Source organism: Eurosta solidaginis, chromosome 4, assembly GCF_040869045.1.
Source record: "Eurosta solidaginis isolate ZX-2024a chromosome 4, ASM4086904v1, whole genome shotgun sequence".
Classification (NCBI taxonomy): domain Eukaryota; kingdom Metazoa; phylum Arthropoda; class Insecta; order Diptera; family Tephritidae; genus Eurosta; species Eurosta solidaginis.
In genome coordinates, this window is record NC_090322.1 from 246,820,730 (window position 1) to 246,848,131 (window position 27,402).

Below are 27,402 nucleotides of genomic sequence, written 5' to 3' on the forward strand. Positions count from 1 at the left end.
TTAAAAAAATTTTTTTCGAAAGTGTTTTCTAAATTAGTTCACCTAACTTACGTTTCACAATTCATTACAGTTGTTTTCAATTAACAATATTTAAAAAAAAAACAAGTAAGGAAGGCTAAGTTCGGGTGTAATCGAACATTTGAAATCGGGTTTGAAATAAGTTCATATAGTTTTCATTATGCATTACAGAGCAAAGAAAAAACAAACAACGGATAAAATTATTCTAATAATTTTTGCTGCTTTTTTTTTGGTCGCAGGTGTAAGTAAAAACTAAAAAAAACTTAAAAAACAATAATTTTAAGTGCTTCAAGGAGTAAATTCTTAATATCCGTATACATACACACATTAATTTTTGCGGTCACTCTCCGCCTTGCTTACCTTGTCGACGTTTTCGCGCGTCTTAGCTGAGGTCTCCACATAGGGCACCTGCCACTGTTGGGCCCGTGTCTGGCATTCATTCAGCGGCACTTTGCGTTTGTCACTTAAATCGCATTTGTTACCCACCAACAGGAACGGTATGCTTTCGTCATTCTTTACACGCAATATTTGTTCCCTGGAAGAATGAAATTCAAATTTAAAAAATGTCAATAAAATAATTTAATTTTGTTTAAAATAAATAGCCCAGAAAAATAAATTGAGGCAATTTCGATTTAAATTGAGTGGTATTCATACAACTCAATTTAGCTTACACGATAGTAATTTGATAGCTGGTTAGCTCATATCCACAGCAACAACACACCTTTGTTCAGACTGTCAAAATGTGCGAATGGAACGGAATGAAAACATAACACCTTCAAATTTTTGGGTGTTTTAAGAAATTTTGAGTTTGCCACCTTCTTTTGACAATCCCTACTCCAGTGAAATGAAAGAATCAAATCAGGTGATGAGATGAGCCAACCATATAGTTGAGCCACGCGTAACTGACGTTTAAATCTACTTAATAAACACACTTTACAAGGTTGCATTTGCAGTTTGAAACAATTTATTATGCAATTTTTTTTTTTAAATTGGCAATTTATTATTACAATTTATTATATGATAAAATGTGTAATAAATTGCCCAAATGGCATAAATTGCCAATTTGGTGTGTGTTTGTTAGGTTAGGTTAGGTTGGGTGATAGCTCCCCTGATAGGGGAAGCTCACTTGGACAACATGAAGGTCCGTTGTGATACCACATGCAATAAACTAAAATAACGGTGACGTAGATATAACTACTTAGAGAATCGTTGGGTAGCAACGATAAAGTTCCGAATGATCCCGATCTTAGCCTTGGATAGCTCCTCGGAAGATCCAAGTGAGTCGCGACCGAAATACTTTCACCTAGTTCTGGCAAAAGCTGGGCAATCAAGTATAACGTTATTTGGTGATTCCACCTCATCATCCTCCATACAGCTGCAGCAGGATGGAGTTTCCAATATATTGAGACGTACCACATGGATACCCATGGGACAGTGCCCTGTCAAACCCCAATGACCATTGATAGGTGAGCCTTAGTGAACCCAATTATTCCAGCAGACCTCCTGCCATCCACTTTCGGCCAGAAAGATCTTGCTACCCTGCAAGACGTAGTGTCCGCTCAACGTTTGCTGATCTGGCTCGAGGCCCAGCTATGGAGGAGCAATCCACAGGTGGCTAGCGGAATCCCGAAATCCCTACAGACATCTTCATCCGGTTTAGTTGTACCGATTCAAGGCCTTTATAGCCCCTTGGCTATCAGAGTAGATGTTAAATTCCCTAACCGTAATAGCATCGCATCGCATCCTTAATCGCAGCAACTTCCGCTTGGAATATACTGCAGTGATCAGCCAACTTAAACTTGCGGGTTACATTAAGCTACCGCGGCCTTCCTGGCCCTCTCTTCCACATTGGGTCTCCAGGACAGTTTGTTGTCCAGAACAATCCCCAAATATTTAACCCTGTCAGAAAGTACCAACGGTACCCCTCCAATCGAGAGAGTTCTGAAGTCGGGTAACTTATATATCCTTGTAAAACCAACAAATTCTGTTTTCCCCGGTTGACCGCCAATCCACACGATTCAGCCCACCTAGCCACAGTATCCAGGTAACCCTGCAGACCATCGCGCAGGGTGTCCAGAAATTTGCCTCTGACTATGATAGCGAGGTCATCTGCATAGGCAACCACCCTACAGCCATTGGCTTCCAGCTCCACAAGAAGCCTGTTGACCATCACAACCCAGAGCAGGGGAGATAGGACACCCCCCTGTGGCGTGCCTCTGCACACCTTCCTCTCAGTTATGGCCTCTCCCCACTCAGCTGCGACAATTCTGCTGCATAGAAGTTTGCTAATCAATTCAACCAGAGCCGCATCGACTCCTAAACCCACCAGAGCTCTTTTGATTGCCCCCGGTAAGACATTGTTAAAAGCCCCCTCGATGTCTAGAAAGGCACCCAGAGCATACTCTTTGTGTTCTATGGACCCCTCTATTTGCTTTACAATCGAATGGAGACCCGTTTCCGTCGATCTGCACTTGCAGTACGCATGCTGTGAAGCCGACAATAACCCCCGAGGTATCCTTTCCCGTAGGTACAGGCCAATCAACCGCTCAAACGTCTTAAGAAACGACGAGAGACTGATTGGCCTGAAATCCTTAGGTGATACATGAGAGCTTCTGCCGGCCTTCGGAATGAAGATGACCCTAACCGTGTGCCACGACTTCGGGATATAGTTAAGCCTGAGGCAGTTAGTGTATATGATGGCCAACCAGCGGCGGGAAATCCCTGTGTGTGTTTGTACATAGTATAAAATGTTGAACCCGAAATGTGAATAATTTTCCGGTCAGATTTGAAGAGGCACTTTAGAAAGGAAATTTGGATAAGCGATTGACACTCGCACTCCAACTCTCACACTCACTCTGACTCCCACTCCCAATCCTGCTCCCAAATTTGTAACGAAGTCGCCTCCTCACACAAATATCTTAACTTAATTAACTTAATTCGAAAAGAGATCGGTTTCGAAAAATCTTAAGCCAGAGCGTATCGATTGCGACAAAAAATCGGAACAAATTGTTTAGTAAGATAATACATAAAGCATGATTCATACGCTTTGAATGAACTTTACCTATTCAAATTCTTCAAAAACTTGAATTGACCAACAAAATAATTCTTTTGTAATCAAGTTGCAAAATTACCCTACTAATATTTGTAATAGAAAGCGGATATACTCACAATTTTTTTTATTCATGGATGAACTCTTTACCCTTCATTGCACCGTGTGTCTTTTCCGACTTTTTGTCTAAAGATTGCTCCCTCAACTTCATGTGTGCGTGTGTGTGATAGCAAAAACATAGAACATACATACATATGTACACCAAACGCATTTTTGTAATCAAACCGCCACTGAATTAGTGCTAACTGTGACTGACCCATGTGAATAACAAAAGTAAACACCAAAAAAAAATCTAGTGAATTGAATAGTAAAAAACCTAAATATTTGCAATTCTTGTTTGTACAACACAATTTTCTTATACTTGAAAAATTTCAAGTTTTTTTTTTTTGCTACTATATCGCAGCCAATTACGTACACAATGTGAACACAACAGCCGACTTGCCGGTGTCAGATCAAGCAAACATTAAAGCCAATTTGAGACAGCAACAGAAAAATGTTGCAAAAGCAACCGGCAATACAGTCGCACGGTTAGTACGCTTGTCAAAGCAAAAAAAAAAACAACAAATAGCAAATAATACAAAATCAGAAGAAAAAACTAGAAATTGCCTAGTCACCACAAACGGCGCAGCTGCAGCAGGAGGCAACCCCACCCCAATCACAAATTTGTATTTGGCATCTGTAAAAAGTTAGCTACAGGCAGTACAGCGGCGAAAAAAATAGCAGTTGGAATTTTTTCAAGTTTTAAGAAAAAACGTTTATGAATTTTATTACTGAAACCAAGCTCAAAAACGTTTTCGAACAAACTCGAAGATTTACAAAAGTTTCGAACTTTTTAGTCTAAAAAAGTAAAAGTTATAGGTATTTCAAAATTCGCGTTGATTTTAGCCTAAAATTGATTTGGCTGCAAACTGCGCACTCAAAAAAGTTCAGATAACTCAAAATAAATAGTTCGAAATTTTTGTAAAATTTAATCGAATTTTCAAATTTTTTCGAAAACGATTTTAACATTAAAACTGCGCAGTTTAGTTGCAAACTTCATAAAGGTTTTTATTTAAAACTCAAAATGAAAAATAAGAAAACATTATTTGCAAATTTTAACAGTTATTTTCTTCTTCTTTCGTTCGTATATGAAAAAAAAAAACTTAAATGGACTGTAAGTTGTTTTTAAAAAGCAAAGAATTTTAGCAATATCTACATTTTCGAAAAGAGTTCGGAGTTCATTCAAGAAGATTTGAATTTAATTTTTTATTTAGAATTTTAGAAAAGTTTAAAATGTCCTAGCATTCATTTAGAATTTTGTAAACCAATTAAAAAACCTTTTTAACAAAAATTGAAAGTTCGAAAAGTTTTGAAAAATATCCAAACACTTTCCAAAAAATTCTAAAATTTCAGAAGTTTTTAAAACCATCATGAAAATTTCTAAATTTTTATCATGGCTCAATTATATGGTTGGCTCATCTCATCAGCTGATTTTATTTATTTCATTGCATGTTCGATGGGATTGTCAAAAGGAGATAGCAAACTCAAAATGAAACCAACACATTGGCAACATTTTCTTACACATACAAAAACTGCTAAGTTTTATGTTTCCATTCCATACAATTCGCACCAACACCAATACACAGATTTTGACAATTTGAACAGACATATTTTGTTATTGTACAGATGAGCCAACCATATAGTTGAACCATGATTTTTATTTAGAATTTAAGAAATGTCTACCGAAGACAATTTCGAATACAGAAAAAATCTAATTTCAAGAAGATTTAAAAAAATATTCAAGAAAATTTATAAATTTTGTATCTAGTTTAGAAACCGATTTCGAAGGAATTTTCGAAATTATCGAGAAATTTTTAATAATTTCAAAGTTTTTATTTATATATATTTTTAGAAAATTCGCATTTATTTTTGAAATTTTTTTCCGATTGCTGTTCTAAATTTTCTTCTACGCAAAGTGGTAAAATGTATATTTTCTTGAAATTCTAAATCAAAATTTGGAAATTTTACTGAGTAATTTTAAATTTTCGAATTTTATCAAAAACGTTTTCGAAATCTGTTTAAATATCATTTTGTTTTACATTTGAATAAAATCTTTTTTCTAAGTTATCTTCAATGAAAACAAGAAAAAAAAAGTGATCAAAGCAAATATTTTTTGTTGCTTTTTTTCCTCGCAGGTGTAGATATGTCTATATGTACATGGAAACATGGCATTAACAACTTTTTAGTTTATCAACACGCACGTCGGATATTCAATTTTTACTGGTTTGTTTAGCAATTGTTGATTTTCGCTTTCCTTTTATTTGTTCATGCTGGTTTTTGGTCGAGGTGCGTTGAAAAGTGTTTAGTTTATGAAAAATCACACGGCTACATGAAAATTTCAATGAGAACTGGATGCGTCACAATAAAAATACTTGTTGTTAATATCGCCTTCAGCCTTAGATCTTTTCCGAAAGAAATAAAAAAGATTATTTCTAAAAAGACCCTTGGAGATCACAAATTACTCCGATATGATCCCTAAATGCCTCCAAATAACCACGAAGTAAAACTCAAATCATAAAGAAATAGCCCCGTAAGGACCCCGAAATAATCCCCAAGATCATCACGAAATTACCCCAAACTGCTCTCGAAATTACCACGAAGTGATCATCAATGGTCCTCAAATGATCAAGAAATGACCCCATAAGGACCATGAAATAATACCCAAAATCATAACGCTCGAATCATCCCGAACTTACCTCGGAGGGATCTCGAAATAGTATCTAAAATCATCCTGAAATGACACCGAAATAGTCCCGAAAGTCGTCCGTATGTGACAGCGAAATTACCACGAAACACCCCTGAAACAATCTCTAAGACCATTCCGAAATAGCCCACATTAATCCCTAAAACCATGCTGATATTACCCAAAATTGCTTTTAAAATCATACCGGAAGTTACTCCGAAATGATTCCGAAATCGCCATGATCGCCCAAAGAAGCGCATAGCAGTAAAATTTCTTTTTTGCTCTTGCTTCGCTACAAATAGTATATCGGTCGTACTATTTTTTCTGCTTTTCTTAATGACGACGTATCCCATAGCAGAGTCGGCGAAATACTTTTTATGCAGTGCTCTTCTCTATTTAGGTTCAGGGCCGGAACAGTAGCATAGCATATTTTTTTATTACTGCTGCTCTAGGGTAGCAAATGCACACACACTGGATAAAACCCCTTTAGTATGATATTTTTGTTTGAAATTTTTACTAGCAACAGTTATATGCAATCCTTGTTTTTTTTTCACCGTAGATTTTGGTCAATCTTCCTACTTTTGGTTTTTGCTTCTAAATCGAGAAGTTAAACTTTTTGATTGATATAACTTTCTTATAACGAATAAGTACATTAGCTGTATTTCGTTGCTAACTAGTACAATTAAAACACTAGCTAGCTTACCGAATTACATGGAAAGCAACAATAAAAAGTAATCGAGTTGAGTTGGCTAAGCGCTTTCAGTTGAAACCGCTTAGGTAATTGTCGACCTGATTGATAGTGTTGTATAGTGTTGCATATTCAAAAATAGGGCAATATTGTGAACGAGCGAATGAAATGACCATACGAATGTGCAGATAAACAAAAATAACAAAATAACAGCGTGGCGGCAGGGTGACATACATACAAACAAACACACGCATTTCATGTATTTTGTTTTTGTAATTCTCTGGTTGAGTGTCAAAAACATACTGCGCTAGAAGTAGAAATGTCATAGCAGCGAAAAAAAGTAACAATTAGCTGATAAGCCTCCACCATCTGTATGGTTTTGGCATAATGAAACTGTTTAGCTATTTGAAGCGTTTTCTTCAAGCTCGCTTGAAAAAAAATACACTTATTATTAAATTAATGTGGTTTTCTTTTATTCTCATCCCTAGACAGTGCTTGACCTTATTAGTGGCTTCCCTCACACTTCAGCGCAAATACAAAACACACACCCTTAAAACCATAAAACTGCTATTATTATAAATAACATTATCAAAGAGCAAAATTCCAAAGTCAAAGTCAGGATAAGAGTCCTTGTAGGCAGATTGAGTGACGTTGGCGTTTGTATCCTTAATGTCGGTATATCACGTAAACACATCGATTATTTCTTTAACTTTCGCATATAAGATGTGTTTAATGGTATCCAAATATGTACATATGTATGTATGCAAGCCATATTGATTCGCTACTCATATGTATGGCGTCAATTTGACGCGCCTCTCGGGTAAAGGTAAGTAAAGTAAACTTTGTTTTACACATTTTCCAACGCCCCATGGCGGGAAGTGGCAGGTGCTAGAGCTGCAAAAGTATCGATATAAATATCGATACATCGATACCAGGTTCGTGGTGCGATTATCGATGTTTTTTTCTAAATATCGAGTACTTTATTCCCCTTTCTTATTCCTTTTTCTAGCTGCAGAATTACCAGCGTCTAAAACTTTCGTAATACAAATAAAACATAAATAAATAAAATTACATACATTATGTCAGATTTGTGTTTATTTTAGATGAATACCCAACAAGTTGGTGGCTCTGAATATTGAAAAATTCTTACAAAAGTTCAATGTGAAAAGTACGTTATTTTTTCATATTATATACACATATATACATGTATTCGTATAGGTATCCAAAATCAGTAATACTTTTGCAATATGCCACTATGACAAAAGGTGTCGTAACTTTGTATATACCCTCGCTTCGCTGTATAAGCTACCATCGCGGACAACTTTGCTGAATGTGTTTTATGATCGTTTCGAAGTTATGAAGACAATATTACATATATATATACATGTATATATTATATTTACATAAATGTCTGATATATACCTGATATTGCTTTTAAATTGAGTAAGCGCTTTTCACTATAACAAAAAATTCGATATATATCGCGATATATCGATACCCTCCCTCTTAAATATCGAAAATTTCGAGTATGCCGAATATCGATACTTTTGCAGCTCTAGCAGGTGCGTCATATTCATACGTAATGAAACACTTTTTTAAGAACAATACTGTTCGTTATGTATGCAACTTTTTGAAATATATAGTAATGCTGCACCTTTCACGTTACAAGGGTAAAAATAGTAGAGCACGTGACGTATTTTACACCCTTCACGTTGCCTCAGCAAGTGGCATTTGGAACAGGGTAAGAGTAAGTCAATGGGTTTGAATGGAAGATTATATAAGGACGAAAGTTTTTTGAACAGGTTTTTTCATATGTTGTCGTATTTACATTCTTGTTATTTAATGAATTGTATAATTTATCCTACTAATCTTATTGGGGTTCGGTTTCTAATTGTGCATGTGTTGTTTTGTGCATTCGTTTTGTGGCAGACCTCCAAATATGTGGTGTGAGCAATGGATACTGATGTGCGTATTAGTTCATTCATTCATTAATTGACGGTTTGGAAAAACTCCATACTTTGCGATAACTCACGGCTGTTAAGAGCACTAAGCCCCTTTATCTCTCGTTTCCATTTATTATTTGATTTACATATGTGTCAAATGATGTGAAAATATACTGAGCCGTAAAAATCTAAGTCATACGTAAGAATCTTAACACTATGTCCACAGTGAAACTGAAATGGTTAATGTCAAAGAGTCAAAGAACACCTGGAAATGTTTAACAGATAGTTTCTTCAAGTCTGCAATCTCACGGGACATCCTTATATGCGACTGCTTTGTAGGTTTAAATTTTTTATAATGATACTCTTTGTTTAAGCACAAATTTTCCCTTGCCTCTGTTCCTTTACATAAAGGTAGTCCTTAAATTTTTGCATCATACTTTTATTTTCTTATTTTATTACTATCTGAACGAAAAAAAAGTGATAATTTTTTCAAAATGCAAATTATTTTTAATTCGATAGCAAGATTCCAAATTTCGCATGCATTTTTTAAATATCTCGATCTGTGCGCCATCTATTGGAACTTTCCCCGCTCGCCTTGCTATGTCATCGCGTTCTGAACTTTATTAGACTTTCGGAATTGTGTTCACAATTTTTCTTGGACTAAATCGGTATTATTTTAGGATTATTGCAGGACCGTTAAGGAACTATTTAAAGGCAGAATTTTGGAATATTTCGGAATGTTTTTCGGATTATTTTGAGACTATTTCGAAAAACCTTTACAATTGTTTTAAGAGTAATTTTGAGATAATTTCATGTTTTAAAGATCATTTCGGGAATATTTAAGGGTGACGTCGAAACGCTTTCTGGTCTATTTAGGAATTATTTTAAGAATTATAACGAAACTATTTGAAGATTATAAGTGATTAAGAGTTTGTTTCGGGACTGCTTCGGAATCAATTCGGAACTGTCTCCGTATCTTTCTATAAATATATCCGGAATATTTAAGGATAGTTTTTGTTATCATTGCGACTGTCTGGGGATAATATTGGGACTATTTGAAATTCTTTACGAGACCACATTGGATTTATTTTTAGGACTACGTAGGGATTATTTTTGGATTTTTTTGTCCCCACCTGTTAGTATTTTATTTTTTCGAATGATAATGGATCTGAGTTTCGAAGTAGATCAATAATACACATATGTACATACATACATCGAGTTCTAAGAAACTTTGAATTTCAACAAAATTTTTGCTTTATTTATTCTCTTTGAGCGGACGAGGCCACGGGTAAAGGTTAGGTAAACAAAAAAATAACCGAGTCGTAGACTGTTTAAGCCTATTTCAGTTTGAACTCAATACCACGCCAAAAGTGATAATAAAGCTAGGACACCACTTTCATTGGCAAAACAAATAACACATAACTCAATATATAAAAGACTTTCTCAAAAGACATCAGTTAGCACAGTGTCTATTGAGCAACAAGACAATGCAAAATGGTAGTGATCAGCTTAAATAGCAAAAACAACAACGACAATATACACACTCTCCAACGCATTTCACCAAATCTCCGAATAAAAGACATTAACAAAAGCCAGGTGCTTAAAATACGCAAACAGATACACAATTAAAAACATTAAAAACAAAAATACTGGATATCAGAAGCTGATGATTCTCGCGTACAAATTTTCAAGTGGCTGTACAAATCAGTTTTGTGTAAACAAAGTTTTTATAAATTCAAATTATCATGTAGCCGTCTCCACTTTTCCACTCACCTGAATTCTTGTGTTGCCTGGAAGCTTTCATCATCTGTGATCGAGAAGACACAGAGAAAACCCTCACCGCTGCGAAAATAATTATCTCTAATAGCAGCATAATCCTCCTGACCAGCTGTATCCAATATATCTATTTGTACTTCTTCGCCATCTAAAACGACCTGCAAACAAGTAAAGAAATATTTCTATTTAGTAAAAACCACTATGTACCACATACAAACAAACAAAATTGCAAACCTTTTTCCTATAACTATCTGCTTTGGTTGGTTCGTAGTCCTCCACGAATTCGTCATACATAAATTGTAGTGTTAATGCTGATTTACCAACACCACCACTGCCCACCATTATCACTTTGTGAAGCGCTGGTCCGACTGTTGGTTTTTTACTCATTTTGTTTGAAGTGATACTGTTGTAGTTGTTGTTGGAATTGGGTGTGCTGTAACTGCTTACTAAACTACCTTTGAATTTCCGTTGTTTGATTTATGTTTTTGTGCTACCAGTTGAGCTTTTATTAGAAAGGAAATGTATCTATTAATAGGATTTGTTAGCCTGCAAAGATACAAAAAAAAAAAAAAAACAACGTTTAAGAAAAGAAATTAATGAATTAGAAAAGCATGAGAAAATAACAAATGTTTATGTCCATTTTTCTATAGCTGCTGCACAAGGAAGTATAAAAAATAGCAACATTAGATTTTCAACAGTATAAGTAAATCATATGCATAAGCAAGTCAAAACATATCTGACAACTAGCTGGACAGGAAATTATTAAAGCTCCATGCTGCCGTCTAATGCGCATATCCTCGTCATTTGAAAACTTGTATCAACTGGATATGTACAATATGAAGGAAAGAGCGCGTGGTTTATATGTATATTTCTTCGCTGGATGCTTCTTTAGCAACTTATAAGCCAAAATGGAATTGTTGTGTACATTTGAAAATAAGGCCTGATATACCAACAAAACTTCTAAAAATTACGATAAAAACTCTTCACTTTTAGATGGCTTAGATTAGTTTGAACTGGCTGGTCAATAAAAACCTCTCATAGACTGAATGTGTCTATAGTGTTACCACAATGTCTTTGGCTACCATACGGAAAATCCCCAATCTGGCAGAAATACTTGTATTAAAAAGTATACTCCGTCCTCTTGGCAAATACTAGAAGCTTTCTAGTACCTAGCTTTTACTGGCTTATATAACTTCGTATACAAATCAACTTCAATATTAGCCGCCATAAGATTTATTGGAAAAACAGCCTTTAAATTATTATGGTTTGAGTTTTTTTATTTCGAACGGAAAATAACAGTTATTTTTTGAGTTTTTTAATTTCGCTCTGTAAATAACAGTTATTGTTTCGAGTTTTTTTAATTCGCTTGATAAATTTTAATCGTTTTGAGTTTTTTATTTCCTTCCTTCTTTATTCTTGATTTTCGCTCAGAAAATAAATTTTATTTAGTTAGTTTATTTCGCTCTGAAAATAATAGTTGTCTTTGAGTTTCCTTTTACACTCAGCACACAGAGTATATTAACATTAGCTGTGTTTTTTTTTTTCACATCTATATACGTTACCCCTTAAACTTTATATGGACTCCTAAGCGACAAACTTTAAATACACCTCTGAAATTGCTACGCATAAAATTAGTACTACTAAATTTCAATACGCATTATACTCAGATGTAACTGAAATATGTGTCCATGTTTCACCCTCTGCACTAATTCCATGTTTTCTATGCGCGTCCACTATCTATCACAACTGATTCAGCTATATGTTATACACAGAAATACAACAGAGGGTTGTGTCTCCGTTTTTCGGTACACCCTGTAGCTGTAGCTAGTTGTTTAACCACTGCCGCTAGATGGGTCTCCTAAGCATTATCTAAGCGAGGATAGGCGTTCTTTTCACGCGCAGTAGCTTGTAACGGTCTAAACTATTCGACATAAATATAGACTTCTGCATCAAAATGATCGGGTGAAAAAAGAAATTCATATTTGCATGACCGTCTGTGAACACCATAACTTGAGTAAATTTGGAATATCTTGTTGTAATTAGGTATATGCATTAGACTGGGTCGAGTTGTATGGACGAAAGTTAACCGATATCACGCCATCGATTTTTCGATAGGATTAGGGCTCAGGAAAAAAAGTTCCACTACGCATACCCAAAAAAATAATTTTCGAGCCTGCGAAATTTCATTCTTTTGACTTTTTTTCGCCTATGAAAAAAAAAAAATTCATACCCTATCCGACCCAAAAATGTCCGCTAAAAACGTTGTCGATAACAGTTTTTTGAACAAAAAAAAAAAACAGGGTATATATGAAAATTTTAGAATCAAATGAAAATTTTTTTAGTAGGTCATGCAAAAAACCTTAAAAATCGAAGTCGAAAAAAGTCAAAAAAAATTAAATTTCGCGGGATGGAAAAGTATTTTTTTAGGTATGCGTAGTGGAACTTTTTTTCCCAAATCCTATCGAAAAATCGATGGCGCGATATCGGTTAATAAATCGACCCAGTCTAATATGCATACCTATTTAATACGTGCAAAATCGGACGATAACCACGCCCACTTTTTATGTGTATAAAATTTTGGAAAAGAACATAACCATGAATATTCAGTAAATAATGCAGCTACAATAGTCAAATTTCATGTGTAGGTTGAAATGCTAATCATTAATTTAAATTTTTTAAATTTTCAAAAGGGCCGTGGCTCCCCCTACTTTTGACAAAAAACAGTTTTAAAATATATTGTTAATCTTAAATCAAAAATGGTTTAAGTTGTCATGCCAAAACTTGCGAACTGATTACATCTGTTATCGGTAAGGGGGCACGCCCACTTTTATATAAAAGATTTTTAAGGGGTTCTTAGGCGAATTTAATGGGCAATATAATTTTTTCGAAAAACATTATATCAATGCTATTTATTTCGCAAGTTATTTTTTACAAAAAAAAAAATTGAAAATAGGCGTGGCATCGCCCTCTGTCTTAACCAAGCATTTTTTCATTTTTTGTAGACACAACTCCAAGACCAGTTGATATATATCTTAATAAAATTCGTTACACATATTTTGCTTATAACAACAGTTTGAAAAAAACTAGACAAGATCGAAAAGGACCACGCCCCGTAGACGGTTATAATAAGTTAAGCTCTTATCACCTCTAACTGAAGTTTAAACTCGCACTAAAAAACCGAGCCTAAGACATCAAAAGCCATGAAACATGTTAAAAGGTGTTAAATCATACCATCTATTACGTAACAAATATGTCAAAAGCAACCTGATCGGTATATCGGTACCAGTTCATAAATATAAAACTGTACTCAGCACCAAATTGAGAGAAAGTATACAAAAACAAAAAAAAGGAATTAATAAGCAATAACTGTGCGAAGGAGACACATGCGAGCGCGTATCAATTTGCAGACAACCAATTTGGGACAAATACAACGACTTAAAAGGAAAGTGCATGTGCGATTATTTAATAAAATTAAGGTGTGTATGAAATGGGTCAAATTGTAAATAGAAAGAAACGAGTAAAAAATGCGAAAAACTTGGAATGGTGTTTGGGTATTAGTAGTAAATATTTCCGTAAGGTATGAATTTATGCTAAGCAATTGGTACTCCGCAAAAAGTTTTCAACTTAATGTTGCTGCTTGGGATTCAAGCAAGGCAGTGTTTAAATTGTTTTATTGTATATGTTTAAAAAAAAAATACAAGTCTCTTTTACATGAGGAAGTCTGACAGAAAATAATTATAACAAGGAAGGCTAAGTACGGGTGTAACCGAACATTACATACTCAGCTGAGAGCTTTGGAGACAAAATAAGGGAAAATAACCATGTAGGAAAATGAGCGTAGGGTAACCCTGGAATGTGTTTGTATGACATGTGTATCAAATGAAAGGTATTAAAGAGTATTTTATGAGGGAGTGGGCCATAGTTCTATAGGTGGTCGACTTTTCGAGATATCGCCATAAAGGTGGACCAGGGGTGACTCTATAATGTGTTTGTACGATATGGGTATCAAATGAAAGGTGTTGACGAGTATTTTAAAAGAGAGTGCGCCTTAGTTGTATATGTGAAAGCATTTTCGAGATATCGACCAAAATGTCGGGTACCGCTGTCGGTGACCGTTATACATGTAATACCACGAACAGTTTTCCTGCCATGATTCCAAGGGCTTTTGATTTCGCCCTGCAGAACTTTTTCAGTTTCTTCTACTTAATATGGTAGATGTCACACCCATTTTACAATCAAAACCATTTTTCATCCCTTTTTTCGTATTTGGCATAGAATTATGGCATTTTTATCATTTTTCGAAATTTTCGATATCGAAAAAGTGGGCGTGGTCATAGTCGGATTTCGCCCATTTTTATACTCAGTTGAGCAGAGCTCACAGAGTATATTAACTTTGATTGGATAACGGTTGGTTGTACAGGTATAAAGGAATCGAGATAGATATAGACTTCCATATATCAAAATCATCAGGATCGAAAAAAATTTGATTGAGCCATGTCCGTCCGTCCATCCGTCCGTCCGTCTGTCCGTTAACACGATAACTTGAGTAAATTTTGAGTTATCTTGATGAAATTCGGTATGTAGGTTCCTGAGCACTCATCTCAGATCACTATTTAAAATGAACAATATCGGACTATAACCACGCCCACTTTTTCGATATCGAAAATTTCGAAAAACCGAAAAAGTGCGATAATTCATTACCAAAGACAGATAAAGCGATGAAACTTGGTAGGTAAGTTGAACTGATGACGCTGAACAGAAAATTAGTAAAATTTTGAACAATGGGCGTGGCACCGCCCACTTTTAAAAGAAGGTAATTTAAAATTTTGCAAGCTGTAATTTGGCAGTCGTTGAAGATATCATGATGAAATTTGGCAGGAACGTTACTCCTATTACTATATGTATGCTTAATAAAAATTGGGTCACCATGGTCCACATTTTGGTCGATATCTGGGAAACGCCTTCACATATACAACTACCACCATTCCCTTTTAAAAGCCTCATTAATACCTTTAAATTGATACCCATATCGTACAAACACATTCTAGAGCCACCCCTGGTCCACCTTTATGGCGATATATCGAAAAGGCGTCCACCTATAGAACTACCACCGCTCCCTTTTAAAACCCTCATTAACACCTTTCGTTTGGTACCCATATCGTACAAACACATTCTAGAGTCACCCCTGGTCCATCTTTATGGCGATATCTCGAAAAGGCGTCCACCTAACTAAGCCCCACGCCCTTTTAAAATACTCATTAGCACCTTTCGTTTGATACCCATATTGTGCAAACGCATTCTAGAGTCACCCCTGGTCCACCTTTATGGCGATATCTCGAAAAGGCATCCACTTGTATAACTAAGGTCCACCCCTTTAAAAATTCTCATTAAGCCCTTTCATTTGATACCCGTATCGTACAAACAAATTCTAGGGTCACCCCTGGTCCACCTTTATGGCGATATCTCGAAACGGCGTCCACCTATGGAACTAAGGTACACTCCCTTTAAAAATTCTCATTAACCCCTTTCATTTGATACCCATATTGTACAAACGCGTTCTAGAGTCAGCCCTGGTCCACCTTTATGGCGATATCTCGAAAAGGCGTCCACTTGTAGAACTAAGGTCCACTCCCTTTAAAAATTCTCATTAACCCCTTTCATTTGATACCCGTATCGTACAAACAAATTCTAGGGTCACCCCTGGTCCACCTTTATGGCGATATCTCGAAACGGCGTCCACCTATGGAACTAAGGTCAACTCCCTTTAAAAATTCTCATTAACCCCTTTCATTTGATACCCATATCGTACAAACAAATTCTAGAGTCACCCCTGGTCCACCTTTATGCCGATATATCGAAAAGGCGACCACCTATACAACTACCACCACTTTTAAAACCCTCATTAATACCTTTAATTTGATACCCATATCGTACAAACACATTCTAGAGTCACCCCTGCTCCACCTTTATGGCGATATCTCGAAAAGGCGTTAAGCTATAGAGCTAAGCCCCACGCCCTTTTAAAATACTCATTAACACCTTTCGTTTGATACCCATATTGTACAAACGCATTCTAGAGTCACTCCTGGTCCACCTTTATGCCGATATCCCGAAAAGGCGACCACCTATACAACTACCACCACTCCCTTTTAAACCCCTCATTAATACCTTTAATTTGATACCCATATCGTACAAACAAATTCTAGAGTCAACCCTGATCCACCTTTATGGCGATATTCCTAAATGGCGTCCACCTATAGAACTATGGCCCACGCCCTCTTAAAATACTCTTTAATACCTTCCATTTGATACCCATGTCATACAAACACATTCCAGGATTACTCTCGGTTCATTTTCCTACATGGTTATTTTCCCTTAGCTTGTCACCATAGCTCTCAACAGAGTATGTAATCTTCGGTTACACCCGAACTTAACCTTCCTTACTTGTTATTACCAAGATAAAGTGAGTTCAGATAAGTACATGAACTAAGTTTAGTAAAGATACGTCGACAGACGGTCGACTGTGTACAAAAACTGGGCGTGGCTTCAACCCATGTATGCCCTTACCAAATTTCACAAGGATTGGTAAATTTTTGTTCAACTTATGGCATTAAAAGTATTCTAGACAAATTAAATGAAAAAGGGCGGAGCGACGCCCGTTTTGAAATTTTCTTTTACTTCTGTATTGTGTTGCACCATATCATTACTGGAGATGAATGTTGACATAATTTACTTATAAACTGTAAAGATATTCAATTTTTTGTTAAAATTTGACTTTTAAAAAGTGAGCGTGTTCGTCGTCCGATTTTGCCAATTTTTATTTAGCACATATATAGTAATAGTAGTAACGTTCTGCCAAATTTCATCATGATATCTTCAACGACTGGCAAATTACAGCTTGCAAAACTTTTAAATTACCTTCTTTTAAAAGTGGGCGGTGCCACGCCCATTGTCCAAAATGTTGCTAATTTCTATTCTGCGTCATAAAGTAAGCCCACCTACCAAATTTCATCGCTTTATCCGTCTTTGGTAATGAATTATCACATTTTTCGATTTTTCGAAATTTTCGATATCGAAAAAGTGGGCGTGGTTATTGTCCGATATCGTTCATTTTAAATAGCGATCTGAGATGAGTGCCCAGGAACCTACATACCAAATTACATCAAGATACCTCAAAATTTACTCAAATTATCGTGTTAACGGACAGACGGACATACGGACGGACGGACGGACATGGCTCAATTAAATTTTTTTTCGATACTAATAATTTTGATATATGGAAGTCTATATCTATCTCGATTCCTATACCTGTACAACCAACCGTTATCCAATCAAAGTTAATATACTCTGTGTGAAAAGAACGCTGAGTATAAAAAAATTATAAAAATTTTGCATTAAGTACTTTCAAAAAATACCAATATTTTACATGAAATATCTAAACAAAGCATTTTCAATTAAAACCACCAGCTGCAAACAGCCCCTATTCATCAATCCGACATATCTACAAGCATATTATGTAAGTAAACAAAAATCGATGACTGTATCCTAGCAACAGTGTCCGTAATTGATCCAAATCCATTATCTATATGAATGCATGAATTTATCTTGTGGCTCTTCGCTTGTAATGTTTAAATTGGCACGAGTGCGCGCAGACGCCACATGTAGCCGGCCGGCCGGCTAGTCAATGGACCACAGACCGGATTTGACGCAGCACAGCAGTGGAATGCTTTGTGTATATTTATATGTACGTATGTATGTATGTAATAAAAGCGAATTAAATTGAAATGAACACATGGATAAGCAGTAAAAGTTAAATATTTAAATTTTATGTTTTTCTCTACGCTTTTATAATACTTTTTTTGCGTTGTTGGCTCCACTAAAACGCAAAGTTGATGGCATCATTTTGCTTTTATGAGCAAAATGTTTAACGTAAATAATTATTTGCAATATTCATTTGCAAGTTTTTTCATTTCTAAAACGAGGTGCTTTAGTTATTTATGAAGTTATGCAAATGCATAGTTTTGAAATTTGTAAAAACTTTATTGAAAACTATGTGTAGAAAGAGAAATAAAGAAAATTTGACTGGCTTTAGTTGTTTAAAACCAAATGAAACGCAGTTTTTTTTTTTAAATAACAAAGAATTAAATTCAACCAGAACAACACAGAGTATCGGACTCCAGCATAACGCATAATATTCCGGTCCAGTTCAATTTCATGCTTTTTGTACTCAGTTTAGCAGAGCTCACAGAGTATATTAACTTTGATTGGATAACGGTTGGTTGTACAGGCAAAGAGGATAAATATAATAAGAGCCGTCACTCGTTATTTTTTAGGCATTTACTCGATGTAAACTGTGAGGTAGTCGCTACTTTTGTTTTATGAGGGACATTTTTGAATTGCCTTCCATTTATCCATGCGGTGTTGTCACTTTATGCAAACGTGTTTTTTGGAAAGAGAATTAAATAATTAATTAAATACAGTCGGAAAAAGAAACACAAATACCCCATGAAAATGTATAGTAGACATTTATAAACATGTCGCCCATAAAAAAAGGAGGGACTACCTCATAGTTTACATCAGGCATGCTTAACCAACGAACCGATATCATTTCGTTACGATAATTAACGTTAATAAACGAAACAAATTAATTTCGTTTCGTTTATTAACGTTAAAAACTTCAAGTTAACGAAATGATTTTGTTTCGCTTTCTGCCATATCAAAACGAAATCAGATCGTTTATGTTGATTATTAATTTCAAACTATGCTGGCAAAGCTGATTGATGGCGGAGTCATTAAAGGTGAAAGCATTAGCCAAGCTGATTGCAGCTTTTCTCATGAATTTTGACAGTAGGAACATTTCTCAGAGTATTTTTGACATTACAACCAACGAATTACACAAAAAAATTACATGGAGTTTGTGTGTGTATGTCCGCTCGCTGTTACCACCTTACGGCTTCACCATGGCTATAGCATTGCCAGCACAATTCAAACATAAAGTATCACGGTTTTGTTAACGTTTTTAACGTTAACGAAAGCTTTTCGTTTCGGTTAAAAACGAGTTACAATTTATCTTGATAATTTCTTTATCGATAATATTTCGAAGTGTTTCAACGGAAACGGTGGAAATTTTTTGATAAACGATTAGCTTAACGTTAAGGTGCATCCCTGGTTTACATCGAGTAAATGCCTAAAAAATAACGAGTGACGGCTCTTATTATATTTATCCTGTTTGGTACAGGTATAAAGGAATCGAGATAGATATAGACTTCCATATATCAAAATCATCAGTATCGAAAAAAAAATTTGATTGAGCCATGTCCGTCCGTCCGTCCGTCCGTCCGTTAACAAGATGACTTGAGTAAATTTTGAAGTATCTTGATGAAATTTGGTATGTAGGTTCCTGGGCACTCATCTTAAAATGAACGAAATCGGACCATAACCACGCCCACTTTTTCGAAATCGAAAATTTCGAAAACCCCAAAAAGTGCGATAATTCATTACCAAAGACGGATAAAGCGATGAAACTTGGTAGGTGAGTTGAACTTATGACGCAGAATAGAAAATTTGTAAAATTTTGGACAATAGGTGTGGCACCGCCCACTTTTAAAAGAAGGTAATTTAAAAGTTTTGTAAGCTGTAATTTGGCAGACGTTGAAGATATCATGATGAAATTTGGCAGGAACGTTACTCCTATTACTATATATATGCTTAATAAAAATTAGCAAAATCGGAGAACGACCACGCCCACTTTAAAAAAAAAAATTTTTTTTAAATTAAATTTTAACAAAAATTTTAATATCTTTGCAGTATATAAGTAAATTATGCCAACATTCAACTCCAGTAATGATATGGTGCAACAAAATACAAAAATAAAAGAAAATTTCAAAATGTGCGTGGTCCGCCCTTTTTCATTTAATTTGTCTAGGATACTTTTAATGCCATAAGTCGAACAAAAATATACCAATCCTTGTGACATTTGGTAGGTGCTTAGATTCTAGGACGATAACTATTTTCTGTGAAAAAGGGCGAAATCGGTTGAAGCCACGCCCAGTTTTTTTACACAGTTGACCGTCTGTCCTTCCGCTCGGCCGCTAAATTGGGCAAAAATTGATATATCTTTACTAAACTCAGTTCACGTACTTATCTGAACTCACTTTGTATTGGTATAAACAATGGCCGAAATCCGACTATGACCACGCCCACTTTTTCGATATCGAAAATTACGAAAAATTAAAAAAAATGCCATAATTCTATACCAAATACAAAAAAAGGGATGAAACGTGGTAATTGGATTGGTTTATTGACGCAAAATATAACTATAGAAAAAAACTTTGCAAAATGGGTGTGACACCTACCATATTAAGTAGAAGAAAATGAAAAAGTTCTGCAGGGCGAAATCAAAAGTCCTTGGAATCTTGGCAGGAATACTGTCCGTGGTATTACATATATAAATAAATTAGCGGTACGCGACAGATAATGTTCTGGGTCACCCTGGTCCACATTTTGGTCGATATCTCGAAAACACCTTCACATATACAACTACCACCAATCCGTTTTAAAACCCTTATTAATACCTTTAATTTGATACCCATATCGTAGAAACAAATTCTAGAGTCACCCCTGGTCCACCTTTATGGCGATATCTCGAAAAGGCGTCCACCAATAGAACTAAGGCCCACTCCCTTTTAAAATACTCAATAGCACCTTTCATTTGATACCCATATCGTACAAACAAATTCTAGAGTCACCCTTGGTCCACCTTTATGGCGATATCTGGAAAGGGCGTCCACCTATAGAACTAAGGCCCACTCCCTTTTAAAATACTCATTAACGCCTTTCATTTGATCCCATATCGTAGAAACAAATTCTAGAGTCACCCCTGGTCCACCTTTATGGAGATATCTCGAAAAGGCGTCCACCAATAGAACTAAGGCGCACTCCCTTTTAAAATACTCATTAGCACCTTTCATTTGCTACCCGTATCGTACAAACAAATTCTAGAGTCACCCTTGGTCCACCTTTATGGCGATATCTGGAAAAGGCGTCCACCTATAGAACTAAGGCCCACTCCCTTTTAAAATACTCATTAACGCCTTTCATTTGATACCCATATCGTACAAACAAATTCTAGAGTCAGCCCCGGTCCACCTTTATGGCGATATCCTTAAATGGCGTCCACCTATAGAACTATGGCCCACTCCATTTTAAAATAATCTTTAATACCTTCCATTTGATACACATGTCATACAAACACATTCCAGGGTTACCCTAGGTTCATTTTCCTACATGGTGATTTTCCCTTATTTTGTCTCCATAGCCCTCAACTGAGTATGTAATGTTCGGTTACACCCGAACTTAGCCTTCCTTACTTGTTAAGTTTTAAATCTGATTTTAAATTCGGCTGAGGCTGCTATACAAGTTTGGAACATAGTTTTGTTCTCGCGTTCTACTCAGAAAATGATTCTCGTTTACATTTATTTTTGTTTCCGGTTTAAATGCCATTTGCAGTGTTATACTCTTTACACACAGAGCGTTAATGAAATAATTAGTCAAGTTTTCTACATTAAAGCCTATACTGATAATCATGAAGTTAGGGAAGTATTTTCGGCGAAGAGAACAAATTTGTCGTGCCTCTCTAAGTGCCTTTTTGGGTGCTTCGCTAAGTTGACGTAAAGATGGCGAAGCTCTGTGTGAAAAGGAAAAACTAATTATTTTATTAAGCAAAATTGTTGTTCCATTAAGTTTATATGTTAAATTGATATTATTCCTATTAGAATTTTAATTATAACTACAGGTTCAGCTTTAGTTTCGGTAATAGATTATTTTGGTACGATTTCGGTTCGGGTTTAGATTCCACATATTCCGTTAATCCAATACACCATTTCGGAGCTATAAAGATTTAAAAAACGGCATTCGATCACGGATCGTATGTAACGATTCGGCCTCTGATTTTGGTTTCGGTTCGGTGCCTGTGTTGTAATTTATTTCCGCTCCAGTTCCGGTTTGTCTTCAAAATTCAGTCCCGCTTTCTTTTCTGTTTGTGTTTTGATTTCTGTTCAGGTCCGGTTTTCGGTGCCGGTTTGTCTTCGAAATTCAGTCCCGGTTTTGATTCCGGTTTTGGTTCCGTTTTAGCATTCCTTAGAGTCAAGCCGTCAGTGGCGGATTTGTCATCCATTTAACTTAACATCTACTTTTTTTATTTTATTTCCGCTTTTCCTTTTTCTTCTTTATACATTCTTAGGTTTGTTTCCTGATTCCTTTCATTTCCATAAACTGATTTGGTGTCTGATTGCGGTCTTATCAATACAGTCATGCATTCTAGCAAAGATATTTACTCATCAAAAATTTGAATGACAATCAAAAAAGTTTTCAAAGTGAAACTATGAGATACAAGAGCCATTGAGCTAGCACTCTAGGAAATCAGAAGTAAATAATACTTCTAGTACGCGTTTAGAAGTGTGAAGAGAGATTCAAATGCCGTAGTAGAAATTACGGTTTCCTATTCTTGCTGACCTGTGTAGATCCATGGCGGAGCCATGCAGGTGACGGCCGGAAATCAGCTGATTGGTACTTGTAAAATAAATAAATAAATGTAAGGCGCGATAACCTCCGAAGAGATTTTAGGCCGAGCTTCTCTTCCAATTAGCGTCGTGCTCCTTTGTAATTTTTCCTACAAATTGGCCGGACGGGACCTACTTATTTTATGCCGACTCCGAACGGCATCTGCGAGGCAGATGAGTTTGCACTGAGAGCTTTTCATGGCAGAAATACACTCGAAGTGCTTGCCAAACACTGCCGAGGGGCGACCCCGCTTGCAAAAATTTTCTTCTAATTGAAAAAGCTTACTTCTAAAATGTTGATGTTGCTTTGCCCGGGATGTGAACTCAGAGCATTCGGTGTGGTAGGCGGAGCACGATACCACCACACCACGGTGGCCGATTGGTACTTATTTAATATAATTTGACACTTACCCTCCGATGCAGTACGATTTTGCCTTGTTGCTACTTTGTATGGTTCCACCATGTGTACATCTAAACTAGTTTACGTCAAAATTAAAACTGTGGCTGTGTTGGTAAGGGTATAATCATCGTAGTGGTAGTGGTTTAGTCGTTGATTAACAAGCAACAAGACAAGACGTATGTCCGTAGCACTTAAGAAATAACGCTTTGATTGCTTGAGTCTAGCAAAAATTAAAACTAAATATATTGCTAACATTAAACAATTAAAACATTCGGTGCATGAGCCTCTTTCGATGTTGCTAATGTTGTTGTTGTTGTTGTTGTATTAACGATAAAGACCCGAAGTGTTATCGATGTTGATGGTCCTTCGCCGGATATAGATCCGGTACGTTCCGGTAACAAAGCACCATTAAGATACTAGCCCGTCCATCTCGGGAACGATTTATATGACCGAATTAAACCTTCAAGGCCATCCCTCCCTCCCCAACCCCTAGTTCCATGAGGAGCTTGGGGTTGGCAGAGCCTCGTCTGTTAATGAAACAGGATTCGCCGCGGGTAGGTGAGGTTGACAATTGGGTTGGAGAGGCTATATATTGCGGTATATATTACCCTTTGAGAGGGTTATGCTACACAACCCCTTGAATCCCTCGATGTTGCTACTCTCCTTGGTTAACGAACGACTACTAAACGAAAGAGAATAATAATATATATCAGGCATGCTTAACGAACGAAACGATATTATTAACGTTGATTATCGTAACGAAATGATATCGTTTCGTTCGTTAAGCATGCCTGATATATATGAAGTTAGAGTCACACACCAAGATTTTTGGCAAATTTTTCTCGAGATCTAAGGGTGCGCCATATCTCTTTACTTGTATCTCTACTTCTATCTATCTCTTACTGTTGTTGTTGTTGTTGTAGCGATACGGTTGCTCACCGAAGGCTTTGGGGAGTGTTATCGATGTGATGGTCCTTTGCCGGATACAGATCCGGTACGCTCCGGTACCACAGCACCATTAAGGTGCTAGCCCGACCACCTCGGGAACGATTTATGTGGCCACATTAAACCTTCAGGCCATTACCCCTCCCCACTCCCAAGTTCCATGAGGAGCTTGGGGTCGCCAGAGCCTCGTCTATTAGTGAAACAGGATGACTATTGGGTTCGGAGAAGCTATATATTGCGCTGGCAACCTGAAGGGTTGCGGTACACAACCCCTTGAATCTGGTATTTTAGTCGCCTCTTACGACAGGCATACCTACCGCGGGTATATTCTGATCCCCTAACCCGCTGGGGTGATCCATATCTTACTCATTATCGGTTGTTTTATCATTATTTTTATTACTTCTATCTCTTCGACTCGCTAATTAAATTGTATACCAAATTGTTTTTGGTACGGTCTTCTAGAATTTACTTGCTGCTTATGTATTTATATAGTTGCTTCAATTATCAAGTCATCTTCACTATAGATTTCAATGATATTTATAATTCTAACTAATTGTTCACCATTTTAGCTTTTCGTTACTTGTAGATATGGCCCGTGTTTAAAGGATCTCTCATAAGATTATTTTTTTATTTTTCATTTGCGCTGAATATATTTTTCTCCATATATGGTATTAGTTACAGAAAAATCTGACAAAACATATATAGCATCACAAATTTTTTGTTTTTGTGCGAAACATTGTCATTGGAAGCCGCATATATTTTAAATATGTGAAACTTGTTGTATTTGACATTAGAAACAAACAAGTACTTGTATTAGCTTTATTGGCGAAAGGAATGTGAAGGTGAGACTGCCTGATTTTAACTTTTCAAAAACTTTAAATCTATAATAAACCGGTACTCGTACTAGTACAAACGGTAAATAATCTTACTACAGTAAAAACATATGACAATGGTTTGAAAACACGATTCTAAACAAGAAATGCTTAATAATTAGAACAAAAATATAAACAAATTCAATTGTCGGTCGTCTGAATGAATGAAATGTCGAGGAAAGATTATCATCATCATCATATGGTACGTATAAGTAACAAATAGCTGGGGGTGGCACTGCTTTGGAAAACTGGGCCAAACATACAAACACACACTTTTGCCATGCATATAGAGGCAATATGATACATATGTATACTACATGTGAGTACTTATTGGCTAGCTGGTGACAATATCAGCACATGGCAGTCGCCAGCTAATTTTGTGGTGCCGATGATGGTCTCAAATCAACACCGCCCTCAACAATGTTAACAAAAACAAGTAAAGGTGTCTAAGTTCGGGTGTAACCGAACATTATATACTCAGCGTGAGCTTCTTTTGCTCATTTCATTTCAAATAAATTACTTTTAGACATAACACGGGGCACCGTCCGTTTAAAAAAAAAAATCTCCCCATTTCCTCTTACAATAAAACTTGATAAGTGAAATATCATTGATTCAAAACTATTTTTTGCTAAGTTATAGCCTATTATTTTCGTCTACGACCCTTTTAAAAATCTTTTATATAAAAGTGAGCGTGCTGTTTAACCGATCTCGTCCATTTTTTCTAGAAATATTTCCTGCTATAGGGAAAATTTGTGTACCAAATTTTATTACGATCCGTTAATTTTTCTTCGAGTTATGGCTCCCGAAATATAGAAAATTGCTTAGTCATAAAAGGGGCGGTGCCACACCCATTTTCAAAATTTTAGTATTTTCCAATTTAATGTTATAATTCAATTTAGAAAGTAAAATTCGACTGATACAAAGCTTTTTTTCGCTAAGATATAGCTTATTATTTTCGTCTACGACCCTTTTAAAAATCTTTTATATAAAAGTGGGCGTGGTCTTTAACCGATCTCGCCCATTTTTTCTGGAAATATTTCCTGTTATAGGGAAAATTTGTGTACCAAATTTTATTACGATCCGTTAATTTTCCTTCGAGTTATGGCTCCCGAAACATACAAAATTGCTTAGTCTTAAAAGGGGCGGTGCCACGCCCATTTTTTTAAATTTGAAGTCTTTCCTATTTATTGTTATAAATACACTTGAGAAATGGAATACCATTGATATAAAGCTCTTTTTGCAAAGATATAGCTTATTTTATTCGTCCACGGCCCTTTTAAAAATCTTTTATATAAAAGTTGGGCGTGGTCCTCAACCGATTTCGTAAATTTTTCTTCAAAGCATTCCTTATAGTAAAGGCAACCTCTCTGCCGAATTTTGTTACGATAGGTTTAACGATTTTTGATTTATGATTAATAATATTTGTAAAAGTGATTTTATCACAAGTGGGCGGTGCCACGCCCATTTTAAAAAATGTTCAAGAGTTTCAATATCAGTCCACACGTCAAATTTTAACATTCTAGGTGTATTATTTACTAAATAATCAGTGTGTTTTCCAAAATGTTATATATAAAAAAATGGGCGTGGTTATCATCCGATTTCGCTCATTTTCAATACCAATCTATTCTAGGTCCATATAAGCTCATGTACCAAATCTCAATATTTACTCAAGTTATCGTGTTAACGGACGGACGGACGGAAGGACATGGCTCAACCAAATTTTTTTCCATGCTGATTATTTTGATATATGGAAGTCTATATCTATCCCGATTCCTTTATACCTGTACAACCAACCGTTACCCAATCAAAGTTAATATACTCTGTGTGCAAAGCACTCTGAGTATAAAAATGTACATGTTGCTGCAAATATATATACATACAAATGATATAAGCACAACTATGTATGTACATATATACATATATAAATTTCTTTGGATGGGGGGATTAACTTGGAAATACAAATTGAGTGTCAGTCAACAAATGTTGCAAATTTAGCATGGCACAAATACTTGGTGTAAGAAAATATGGAAAACATATTTTTATTTGGTTTTTATTTTTGGTTTTTTTTATACTTTTTTTAGTTTTTACTATTTTTCTTATTATATTTTTTTTTGTTACTTTTGTTTATTTTACTTTTGCATTTTTTTTTTTTTTAATTTCTTTTGTATATTAGTTTATTTGATTTTTCCATTTAAACTTTATATATGATTTTCAGAGTGGTATCCAAAAGGTTTAATACAAACTCAATTTTTTTTGGGCTTTTTTACCTCCATTTTTTGTTTTTGTAATGCTCTGTAAAGACATTTTTTTCTTCATTTCTTAATATTTTTTTTCTTTTCTTCTATTAACTTTGTACTTTATTTTATTTT

The 27,402-nt window shown here is 35.7% G+C and overlaps 1 protein-coding gene across 2 annotated transcripts in view; it reads right to left on the minus strand.

Annotated features, from left to right (window-relative positions):
• The window catches only part of Rala (Ras-like protein A), a 75,583-nt gene that overhangs the window by 10,183 nt on the left and 37,998 nt on the right, over positions 1-27,402 (minus strand). For both annotated transcript variants that reach the window (XR_010953187.1, XM_067785473.1), the window contains exons 2-4: positions 10,491-10,802; positions 10,254-10,414; positions 379-553 (exon numbers count right to left, since the gene is read on the minus strand). Coding sequence is in view for 1 of the 2 variants with exons in the window: in XM_067785473.1 (XP_067641574.1) it covers positions 379-553; positions 10,254-10,414; positions 10,491-10,643 (489 nt within the window). In the remaining variant the exon portion in view is untranslated. The remainder of the gene's footprint in view (positions 1-378; positions 554-10,253; positions 10,415-10,490; positions 10,803-27,402) is intronic.